This window comes from Oryctolagus cuniculus, chromosome 4 (genome assembly GCF_051225735.1).
Source record: "Oryctolagus cuniculus isolate XC-2025 breed Fujian yellow rabbit chromosome 4, ASM5122573v1, whole genome shotgun sequence".
Classification (NCBI taxonomy): domain Eukaryota; kingdom Metazoa; phylum Chordata; class Mammalia; order Lagomorpha; family Leporidae; genus Oryctolagus; species Oryctolagus cuniculus.
This window is the reverse complement of record NC_142870.1, coordinates 135,423,883-135,436,419: the sequence shown is the minus strand read 5'-3', so window position 1 is coordinate 135,436,419 and position 12,537 is coordinate 135,423,883. Positions and strand designations below refer to the sequence as shown.

At 39.6% G+C, this 12,537-nt stretch overlaps 1 protein-coding gene across 5 annotated transcripts in view; it reads right to left on the bottom strand.

Annotated features, from left to right (window-relative positions):
- Nucleotides 1-7,475: 7,475 nt before the first annotated feature.
- Nucleotides 7,476-12,537, bottom strand: part of PLSCR4 (phospholipid scramblase 4) — a 47,527-nt gene continuing 42,465 nt past the window's right edge. For all 5 annotated transcript variants that reach the window (XM_008266288.5, XM_070073206.2, XM_089331084.1 and 2 more), the window contains 2 exons: nt 10,547-10,705; nt 7,476-9,513 (listed from right to left, as the gene is read on the bottom strand). In XM_008266288.5, the coding sequence (XP_008264510.1) occupies nt 9,466-9,513; nt 10,547-10,705 (207 nt within the window). In that variant the 3' untranslated portion in view covers nt 7,476-9,465. The remainder of the gene's footprint in view (nt 9,514-10,546; nt 10,706-12,537) is intronic.

The window sequence follows — 12,537 nt, the reverse complement described above, 5'->3', positions numbered from 1 at the left end:
CACCAATTTAACCTGCTGTGCCACAATGCTTACCCCTAAATTTTGTATTTTTATGGTAGACAGTTTAGTCTTGATAAGTAAAAACTCACAACATTTTAAACATGTTCTCATTTTCAAAAGCCATGAACAGGGCGGCCTGCAAAACCTGAAACCAAACAGCATAACCCGTAGAGATAAATTCGGCTCATCAAAGTAGCAACTGTATGATGCCAAGCCAAAAGAAAAGAAATCTCAAGGTCATCTTCTCTTTCACACACTGAATCCAGATTAAAGGATAAACTATCAAAGAATTGGATGCAATAAATTTCATGATTTTTTTTCTTCCAGAACAATGTGACCGATGAGTTTAGACTTCTGTGTCTTTACTGAATTTTTCTCCCATAGTAGAATTAATTTTCCATTTGGTAACAGGGTAACAGTATCATCTACTTTGTGTGTTGTCTGTTAGTGCAGAGCTCAAGTCCCTTAATTGTGAAAGAATGTCTCCATGAGATGCTGGCAGTGTGCCTGGTGGCTGAAGTTGGTATTTTCAGAGACCAGTAAATGTGCAGTAGGCTCTTATAGTCTCTGCAAGAACTATCTGTATGCATTTTATAAAGAATTTGAACTTGGATGTGAGTGGGGGTTACAGAAGATACAAGTGTATCAGTGTATACTTGTATGTACTAATAAGATAACTTTCTCATTTATCCATCACATGACACACACATATTACATATATATGTGTATACATGGTTACATATAGGCATAATTTTCATTTCTCTACTTCAGAGGCAAAGAAAGAGAAACACAGAGAGGAAGACAGGTAAGGAGACAGCCCCTATCTCTGAGTTCACTTCCAAGATGGTCTCATCAATGGGGGCCAAACTGGGATCCATGAGGAAAGTTAGGAATTCAGTCTAGTTCTCCTACATCAATGGCAGGAACTCAGATACTTGAGTCATTGCTACTTTCTCCTAGGATCGGCATTATCAGGAAACTGAGTCCGGAGTGGAGAGCAGGAGTTAAACTCAGCAGGCACTTTGATAATAGGAAATAGGCACTCTTACCAGTCTCTGCACTCGTGGGCAAATCACTGATCCCAGTATAAGTAATTTAAATGTTCTTGTTTTTTTTTTTTGGTAACATTGTAATTTATTTTATTCTTCATACTTGGAAGAATTCTATGAAATTAGTCTGGTTTATTGTAGTAGACTCTATGAGTAGGTGCTTAAAAACGATTTTAAACCTGAAAATATTTTGAACCTGAGTTTTCATTTTTCTGATTAAAATCTCATTATAAAAATGTTGTTTCTTTAAAATGTTTGATATTTATGTTAAGCTTTTGGTGTGGTGGCAAGTAAATTGGAATAAATAATGGAAATCTGTAATTTTAGTTCTTGTTCTACTATTAATTCCAGGTCTAACTTTGGACACATAACCTGGGTCTCTCTCAGTTTCTGAAATTGCATATTGGAGCTTAGAGTGGGCAGTCCTTGATACTCCTTCTAATTCAAAAATTCTTTCATTCTACTCATTAAAACATATATACCAGTACTAATATATTGACTGAAAACAGCACAGGATTCAATAAAGGAATCCATGAGCTAGTGCTGCCCCCTATTGTACATTGTTTTATTCAACTTTTTTCATGTGGGAAGGGGACCTCAAAGCTAGCTAAATATTTTGTCATCCTGTTGCCTATTCCCAGAAAATTTAGCTTTAAAATTTAATTTGTAGTTCTGTTTTATGTCTTATAATGGAAAACTCAAATTATATTTAATGTCAGTTAACACAATTTGAGCAAATGTTTTAAAAACTTTTGGTAGTTCTACAATTTCTGAAAATAAATTTACCTGAGTCTAGAGTGTGGAAGTGCTGGTACCTATTAAATGAGTGTCTTTTACTCAGCTACACGATTAGAAATATTGTTTATTTTAAGATAACCTAAATTTTAAAAATGCGTTCATTGAAAGATAATGTCATCTCAAATAGAAAATATTTAGTTGTGGCTTGCGCCGCGGCTCACTAGGCTAATCCTCCGCCTTGCGGCGCCGGCACACCGGGTTCTGGTCCCGGTTGGGACTCCGGATTCTGTCCCGGTTGCCCCTCTTCCAGGCCAGCTCTCTGCTGTGGCCAGGGAGTGCAGTGGAGGATGGCCCAGGTGCTTGGACCCTGCACCCCATGGGAGACCAGGAAAAGCACCTGGCTCCTGGCTCCTGCCATCGGATCAGCGCGGTGCGCTGGCCACAGTGCGCCGGCGGCGGCGGCCATTGGAGGGTGAACCAACGGCAAAGGAAGACCTTTCTCTCTGTCTCTCTCTCTCTCACTGTCCACTCTGCCTGTCAAAAAAAAAAAAAAAAAAAAAAAGAAAGAAAGAAAGAAAATATTTAGTTGTAAATCAGCTTTAACAAATAGTAATCTTTTTTTTTTTTTTTTTTGACAGGCAGAGTGGACAGTGAGAGAGAGTGAGAGAGAGAGACAGAGAGAAAGGTCTTCCTTTCTCAGTTGGTTCACCCCGCAATGGCCACTGTGGCCGGCGCGCTGCGGCCAGCACACCGCACTGATCTGAAGCCAGGAGCCAGGTGCTTCTCCTGGTCTCCCATGCAGGTGCAGGGCCCAAGGACTTGGGCCATCCTCCACTGCACTCCCGGGCCACAGCAGAGAGCTGGGCAACCGGGACAGAATCCGGCGCCCCGACTGGGACTAGAACCCGGTGTGCCGGTGCCGTAGGCAGAGGATTAGCCTATTGAGCCACAGCGTCGGCCACAAATAGTAATCTTTAAAGTTAAAATTAGTTATATTTATACTAAATCATTTTTCTCAAAAAGTTTTCATTCTAGAAATGTTGCTTTTTAAGAAAAAAAATAGATCACTTTCATTGCTAGCATTGTTACAAAAAATTCCTCTTCCATAAGACACCTGGAAAATATCTCTGAAGCAGAACCTAAAGCTGCTTACATGCAAAGTGCAGCCCTGAGGTAAGAGAATTTAATACAGATAGAAAATCAGGAACAATCTGAAGCATCTCTCACAGGCCTTTCTTTGGATTCCCAGAGAGGGAGGAGTCACCAATCTTCATTCATAACAAGCTTTGATTTCAGCTATTACAAGGAAGCAGGAATTGAGATCCTGGCCTTAAGCCGGGTGTAGCATTGGAACAGAGAACCTCAATAAAATGAGAAACTTCAAAGGGACACTCTGTGGTGCAAAGAGCAATGAGTGAAAAATTCACCCACTGGCAAGCAGAGATTAAGAGTAAGTTTGACTATTTTGGTCCCCACTAGACGTAGGTAAAAATTTGCCTAAAATTCGAAATCAAGATTTGTCCTACTTGTATAGGAGTTCATATGTAAAGAACATACATGAATTGGGAAGCACAAAGCTGAGAGAATAACATAAAAAGTGATCTGCCCCGAGCAGCACCACCGGGCACCAGCAGAAGACTTCAGAGTCTCATGAATAACCTCCATAAGTCTCAGCCTAAAACACACAACCTTGCATGCTACCTCCTTCCCCTTCCTCTGCTTCCTTGCATTTCTTTTTTCTTTCTTTTTAAGATTTGTTTATTTATTCTGAAAGGCAGAGTTACAGAGAGGGAGAGGCAGAGAAAGACAGAGAGCTCTTCATCCGCTGGTTCACTCCCTAATTGGCTGCAATGGCTGGAGCTGTGCCAATCCGAAGCCAGGAGCCAGGAGTTTCCTCTGGGGCTCCCACATGGGTGCAGCAGCCCAAGGACTTGGGCCATCTTCTACTGTTTCCCCAGGCCATAGCAGAGAGTTAGGTCAGAAGTGGAACAGCTGGGTCTCAAACTGCCTCCCATATGGGATGCCGGCACTGTATGCAGCAGCTTTATCTGCTATGCCAAGGCACCGGCCCCTCCTTGCATTTCTATGTCACTAATTAATCAAAATCACCCAGAGATAAACAAATTATGTGGCATAGTGGTTTGGGTTGTAACCTTTAGAAACAGCTTCCTATAATGTTGGTGGTGGGACTGGCTCTGTGGCATAGCAGATTGAACCTCCACCTGCAGTGCCAGCGTCCCATATGGGTACCGGTTTGTGTCCTGGCTGCTCCTCTTCCTATGCAGCTCCCTGCTAATGGCCTTGGAAGGCAGTAAAAGATGGCCCAAGTGTTTGGGCCCCCACACTCACATGGGAGACTCAGAAGAAGCTCCTGGCTTTTGGCTTCAGATCAGATCAGCTCCAGCTGTTGTGGTCATTTGGACAGTGAACCAGTGGATGGAAGACCTTTCTCTCTGTCCCCCCCCCCCCCATTTCTCTCTCTCTCTCTCTCTCTCTCTCTGAAACTCTACCTATCCAATAAATAAATAAAATCTTAAACAACAACAAAAATGTTGGTGGACATATGGCTGGCTGGGTGATTTTATGTGAGATATCTGCGGCTTCATTTTCTCACCTGTAAAATGGGAGCTATCATGGTAACTTATCTCATAGCATTGTGAGAACTGAGTGAGTTAAAACATGGGAAGTTCTCCAGGCAGAACAGTGCCTCATTTAAAAGAAGTGCTAAAAGGAGCTAGCAGGTTCTATCATCTCCATCATGGTTATTCTAGGTAACTGGTCACCTTGCTTCACCTAGCCCATGATTAGGTTGCTTTCCCTCTCCTTAGGTGCCCAGATGCATATCTAACTGGCCTGGAATTAAACCATGAGGTAAACCCAGCAATTATTCATTTTAAAATTGTATGATTTCATATGGCTGGCTGGTTCCTTTGCTGAAGCAGCAGAACTAAGAATTGCAGGAAAAAATTTAATGGGCAACCATTAAGCTAGCTAATTATAGAACACAGAATTTTCACAATTTTCTTTTCTTTTTTTTTCTTCTTTTTTTTTTTTTTTTTGATATATGCAGTAGCACTGGCATCACCCCAGCCCCAGTACCTACCCACCCTCACCCGACACACACCAGTGCACACTCACTGTCAACCCTTTCTGGGCAACTCGGAAATAGGATTAGAACGATAGATCTAACCAAACATCTGGTTGGAAACTTTAACCTGGGTAGCTCTGCAAGCTCCTGCATTAGCTAAATTCTCCTTGTTCTGCTCAACTTTTCCAGGAGCTAGAATGATATTCACCTTTAATGCAGCCCTTTGATTTTCCTTCATTTCAATTGCAGTAGGGGAAGACAACCTCATAGCAGCCCTTCTCCTTATTATTACCACTTCTATGAAGTTTGTTCTTTCCCTAAAGGGCAGGTTGGTGTTCACCTCATGATGGAGTTGTGAGAATCCAGTAATACACTTTTTAAACAAACAAACAAAAAGAATTGGTGTTTGTTCTATGCAATTATTACTTAGCTTTGCACTGCAGTTCTGTGTTTCCTTGCTTTATCTTTGTAGAGGGATCCAGGACTGTGTATTTATGTCTCTTTACAACCCAGCACAACATCAAACACACATTAGGACTTGCACTCATTCACTCATCAAATATTCACTGCGTTCTTACATGCCCTAAGGTCATTGTTTCCTGTAATAAACAATAAATTCCTTCTTTGCTTGATGAAATTTGCTACCTTGTTCTCTTCAATTGTGATTACCATGTGTTTAGCTTGCAGATAGGGCTATAAAATTCATCTTATTCCCCTCTAGCAGTGCCAGGAAGTTTTCCTGGGCATGACACAACCAGCCTCCCTTGCCTGTTCAATTAAATGGTAGAGCACCTGATATAGTGCTAGTGTCATCGATTCTACTGAATATGCCAACATCCCATTGAGCACGTATCCATTGTAATCCTCAGATGTATGCCTCATTTGTTGTTTATTTAAAAATCTGTCATATCTGCTAGTCCCTAAATGCAATAATTATATATTTTTCATGTTATATTTCCCTCAGCCTTTAGAAATAGCTCCATATCTGATCTAGTAAATAATTTAAAGTAATTATCGATGGAATGAAATCATGGAATGGATGGCAATGTCTTCACTGGCTGCTATAATAAGTATTTCAAACACATATCCATTTACTGTATTTTATTTATTTAGCACTGAGTGAATGCCTATCATGTACTGTAATTAGCTATGCCAAGTGTTTTCATGTTGCACATTGTGCTGCCTTTCTTTGAATACAGATGGAATGTATCATTCTGCTTCTCTCTTTTCTGGGATTTGCAACTTAAAAGGCTTAGATGCAAATGAGAAATGCATTCTGTGAAGTTATGGAAAAAGATCTATTTTAAATATTAGCTATTCCCTTGCCAAACAGCTGAATTTGATATTACTTTATTAAATCCAGATCTATGGGTTTTTTAAGCTTGTTTTTTTTTTTTCAACATAAATTAAACATCAGGGAATAAAGACTGAAAAGTACTCAGTTTCCCAATAAGGAAATGATGCCATACCCTGGAATCACTCTCACCCTGCACGTTCTATACTTAAACTTCATTTAACATGGAGTTGGTTGGAAAATTCAGCTAGCAAATCAGTCTGGTGAATTGTTTCTTTATATACTTTTTGGAATGTCTGGTTATTAAGAAAAAATTGTTTAAAATGGACCCTTTGGGGCTGGTGTGGTGGTACAACAGGTTAGCCACAGTCTGGAACTCCAGCATTCCTTATGAACCTTGGTTAGCATCCCTAACTGTTGGGCTTCCTATCCAGCTCCCTGCTAATGTGCTGGGAAAAGGAGCAGATGATGGCCTAAGTGCTTGAGTCCCTGCCACCCATGTTGGGGACCCAGATGGGGTTCCTGGCTCCTGGTTTCTGCCTGGACCATCCCTGGCATTGTGGCTATCTGGAGTAGTGAATCAGCAAATGGAAGAGCTCTCTCTCTATTTCTGTCTCTTTCTCCCTATTTCTCCCTTTCAAATAAATAAATAAATAACTTTCTTAAAATATGGACCTTTTACTAACAACTACAACTACAAATTCTAAAAGATTTCCTTTTTTTTTTTTTTAAGATTTATTTATTTGAAAGGCAGAGTTACAGAGAGGGAAAAGCAGAGGCAGAGAGAAATGTCTTCCACCTGCTGGTTCACTCCCCAAATGGCCACAACAGTCAGGGCTGGGCCAGACCAAAGCCAGGATCCAGGAATTCTTCTGGGTCTCCCACAGGAGAGCAGGGGCCCAAGTATTCGGGCCATTTTCTGCAGCTTTCCCAGGCACGTTAGCAGGGAGCTGGATGGAAAATGGAGTAGCCAGGACATAAACTGGAACTCATGTGGGACACTGGTGCTGCAGGCAGTGGCTTAACAGGCTGGCCCCAAATTCTAGAAGTCTTGTTGTGAGACACACTGATACTAAAACTATATTTGAAATTTAAATGCATGTTAATAACTGGATTAGGCACTAGCATTTATATAACAAAGCTAGTAGCACTATGCAACAATATAGAAATGATTTTTATTAGCATTAAATATATATAAGAACTCAAAGTACCAGAATGAACCTCACAGTTTATTAGAAATTACATAAAAAGTTCCTGTGGGAAAAAAGCAGTCAAAGACTCAATCACAAATCAAGAACAAAATATATTTTACTATTATCCATATTATATTTATTTAGGAGCCAAAACTATATGAGGAAGCATGAAAACACAAATTTAAGAGAACAGCATTATTTACTTTTATTGTTTTTTAGTCAACTCGATCAATAAATCAAACACAATGACATGCCATTAAGAAATATAGAAGTTACACGTACTATATTATAAAAATATGACGTATATTATTATTTTTAAAGAAAACTTGTAACTGTAAAATACATGTCACTACCACAAAAACTAAACAGACATTTAAAATGTTATGTATTATGTTAAATACACATAAATTTTAGAATTATGTAGTCTAAGAAGATAAGGATGCAGGCATGTAAAAAAGTTTCTATGGATAAACTTTCTGAATGCCATTTGTCTGATTTTCTATATAAAAGGTCAGACCTCATTATAGGAAATACATGTCTGTTTAATATCACAATTATATTTTAAAATACAAGACAATTATTATTTTAGAAAGCAGCCTTTACTTTTTTTTTTTTTAAAAAAAAGCTAGTAGCAGCATGTAAAAAGGGCATTATAAAAAACTGAACAGGGCAACTTTTATCATAAAATGATTTTAAGGATTTATTTATTTATTTTAAAGGCAGAGTTACAGAAAGGGAGAGAAAGAAAAAAAAGATCTTCCATCCACTGGTTCATTTCCCAAATAATTGCAACAGAATGGGTTGGGCCTGGCAAAAGACAGGAACCAGAAACTTAATCCCAGTCTCCCTTGTGGGTGGAAGGGGCCCAAGTACTTGGGCCATCTTCTGCTGCCTTCCCAGGCAGGGAAAGCTGGATCAGAAGAGGAGCAGCTGGGACTTGAACCAGCTTTCTTATGGGATGCCGGTGTCTCAGGTGTCAGCTTAACCTACCATGATGCTGGCCAATACAATGTACTTTTAAATCATTGTACTGATAAACTGTAGATCACAGAGAAGTAGTTATGTTTGCAATTTTTATTTTCTTTGTGTAGATACAAAGTTATCTATCATGTAATTGAAAAGTAGCAAAGTGCTGTTATCGCCTTCACTGTTACAAAGTGCTACACAAAATGTCACATTTCAAAATATGTAACTCCTGGAGATCACAAGGCATCTCCTTGATAGAAGAAACAATGATTTTCTATGTCGAATGAAATGAGATATAAAGGATTAACAGGCAATTGTAAAGATTATGCCAAATACATTTGGTACATAAGGGATTTGGGACAAAGAGATGTTTCTTACACAGAAAAGGTATAAATGTATTTAATGCAAGTTTCATATAAGGGCATCTAACTCCTTCAGTTGTTCTGAGATCTTGATTGGCTGTGGCACTGGTCAGTTCTTTCCTGATTGTCTTATGCCAGCGAATAAGGGAATAAGCATGGAAAATATAAACCTTATGATAATAATGAATGTACATGTTATTTTGCAATAAAATCTGGTTTCTCACTGAAATTTCTATATACTGTTCAGAATGAAGTTTTGATGCATGTGTATGAGTAACATTTTCCTGTTAAAATAAAACACAGAATTTCAGTGTGCCTTCCTCACTGTTTAAAGACGAAGAGTATCACAGTTTTCACCTGAATCTGAGTTTGTCTTCTGTAACAGGACATGGTGAAGGGGCAGAGAGGTTTCACAGGGAAAGAGACAGAAACCATGTTACTCTGTTCCAAAAAAGATCCACCGTTTACTACCTATTTAAGTCAGGGCTTTGGGGTTTTCATGTTCCCTTATATCTTCTTTATAACATTTTATGTGTCTGTTCACTTGGCTAATAGTTCTTAGCTTTTCATGAAGAACTCCTAGTCTCCCAAATGGACACTCAATTCAAACATATTTAGATCATGTTGTTGCACAAGCTCTTAGCCTATCTGCCAAAGCTAACATCCAATAAAAACAGGCTGCAAAGCAGAGAACTATACTTGCAAGTAATTGAGGTTGACTCTCAGCCTAATGCAATGTTTATATTTTCCATAACTGATGATTTGCCGTGTCTCTCTAGATTGATGAATGTTGTGGTGGAGATCTTTCAAAATACATGAAGTCCTAAAATTAGAAAGAGAAGTATATGTATGTAGATTAATGGATACTTACATATAACGCATACAATATCATTCTTCATATCTTATCAGGGAAATCTGTTATAGTAAAAAATAAATAAATCTGATAAAATCTTTATAAAGAAGACCTAATGTGACCAACAACAATTACAAACTCAGAACTGTTGGTAGAAAAAATGTGTTCCAGTTTGAGTAACAATGAACTAAATTCCATTATTAAAGGGAGGAAAAAACTGATAACTCTGATGCCACAGCAAAGAATACACTGACAGAGAGGCAGTAAAGAAGGGGAGAAAAGGACATCATCTTTAGAGTTATTATATTTCATTAAAAGAATCAGATGATAGGCATTTTTAGGTACGAGAATAAGTAGCATTGCAAATAACATGTAATGATGGCAGTTACACCAATTGAATATCTAATATCTCCAAGCATTCTCCTGGCTACTTTATTTATGATAGTTACTATTCGTAACCTTGAAAAACCTATTTTTATTTAGATTTTGAATATAAGGAAACAGATTTTTTTTTTTTTTTTTACAGAGTGGACAGTGAGAGAGAGAGAGACAGAGAGAAAGGTCTTCCTTTTGCCATTGGTTCACCCTCCAATGGCCGCTGCAGCCGGTGCACCGCGCTGATCCGAAGCCAGCAGCCAGGTGCTTCTCCTGTTCTCCCATGCGGGTACAGGGCCCAAGAACTTGGGCCATCCTCCACTACACTCCCGGGCTACAGCAGAGAGCTGGCCTGGAAGAGGGGCAACCGGGACAGAATCTGGCGCCTCTACTGGGACTAGAACCTGGTGTGCCAGTGCTGCAGGCGGAGGATTAGCCTATTGAGCCGTGGCGCTGGCTAGGAGACTGAGATTTTTCTTGTGCTAAATGCTTTGCAAAATTATGCAACTAGTAAGTGGCACAGACATAAATTGGCCAGGTTTCAAAACTTATTCCTTTTCCACTGCATTACACTGCTTGTCATCAAAAAGATAAGCCTCTCAGGAAAATTCAAAAACCAAAGGCTTACAATGAGGAAGCAAGCTCCAAAAATCATAGCTTTCATCTTCACGTCCATGTCCATCGGGAAGTGAATGTCAAAGTGGTCAGCATCCCCCATTGCTGATAACAAACCGTTCCACTTCCTAATGATATTGCCAATGTTGGATACACCATCAAGGGATTGAACCTAGAATGTTAAGAATGTAACTTCATGAAAACTGAAAGGTATAACTGTAAGGCTTTAGACTGCTACACAGAAGCAGTTTACACTGAGCTAGCATAAATACAATGCAGGAACAGAATGTCATTAAATAGGATCCAGTTGTGGTAGAGCTGATTAAAACTACCGCTGGAGACACCAGCATCACATATTTCATATAATTACATAATTACAAATGAGGATATTATGGCCAAGAAGGGTTAAGGCCTTAAAGCTGGTTAATACCTAAGCTGGGATACCTTACAATTTTCAGGCTGGTGCTCTGTTTTCATCTTCAAATTATTAGGAGACTTTGTCAGAGGGCATGTGATTTGAATAGATTATGTGATTCTCCATGTTGCAATGGAAGGTGTCACTTCCAATCCAAGAAAACCTACGAGTAAAGTAGGGCACTGGTACTGTGTACTCTGCAAAACTCCAGATTCTTGTGGGCCAAGCCGCACTGTCATTTTCACATGTCAGAGTAGCAAAGGGCTTCAGCTTCTAAGAGGGGCACACTGGCAATTGCCATGGGGAAAACACTTGAATACTAACTTCTAATGTCACTTGGCATAGGAATTGTCACACACTGATTGCTGCAGCAATTGGCTTATCCACATTTTCTAAAATGGTAAATGATACAGTGATAAAAATTAAGAAATGTTTAATAATCATAAGATTTATCATCAGAAAGAGGAAACTTAGTAGATGATGAGCCTTGGTAAGTTGCAGGGTACTCAAAAAGTACTCTTAAGGAAGTCCAAGAAATATTACTAGGAATTTCCTTTACCAGGTGTATAAGGTAATAAACAGCCATTTTGCAGCCACTGTAGACAAGGCAAAACAAAAAGATTGTTCATTTTCTTGAAAGAAAGATAAAATGCAACCTGCTATGCATTTTACCTATGCTATCAGTGTTATCCTATATCTTGAGTATGCATACAGACTTCCATCCTGCAAATAAACAATCTGTAAAACCTTAGAAGTGTTGAGCACTTGTGTTAACTACAACCTATATTCTCATTATGAAAATCTTTGGGAAAATGACTAATTAAATATAGCCAAGAATTAAGGGCATTTGAAAAGCACAGAGACAGACAGAGAGAGAAATGTTCCATCCACTGGTTCACTCTCCAGATGCCTTCCACAGCCAGGTCTGGGCCAGGTGGAAACCAGGAGATTGGAACTACATCCAGGTGCCCCACATGGATGGCAGGGACTCAAATACTTAACTCAAGTACTTGAGCATCACACGCTGCCTTCCTGCATGCACATTAGCAGAAAGCTAAATTGCAAGCAGAGAAGCCAGGACACTGAATCATGCACTCTGATACTGCGTTGTAGGCATTCCAAGTGGTGGTTTACCCTGCTGTGCCATGGCAGCAGCTCTCAAGGTTTAGTATTTTAAATGCTTTCTTTTGATCTTCATGAAACACTGAAATCACAAAAAAGGAGCTCACATTCAGGAAACCATCAATTTGTAACTCTTTCCTCACACAACTTACTTCATTCATGTGAAAAGATCATTCTGGGGTCTGTTGTTTCTTAACGAGTTGTTTACTTACTTACTTACTTACTTGAGAGGCAGAGTTACAGAGAGAGGGAGAGACAGAGAGAAAGGTCTTCCATCCACTGGTTCACTCCCTAAGTGGCCACAATGGCCGGAGCTTGGCCAATTCAAAGCCAGGAGCCAGGAGCTTCCCAGGACTCCCATTCAAGTGCAGGGGCCAAACCACTTGGGCCATCTTCTACTACTTTCCCAGGCCATACCAGAGAGCTGGATTGGAAGCGGAGCAGCTGGGACTTGAACCTGAGCTCAT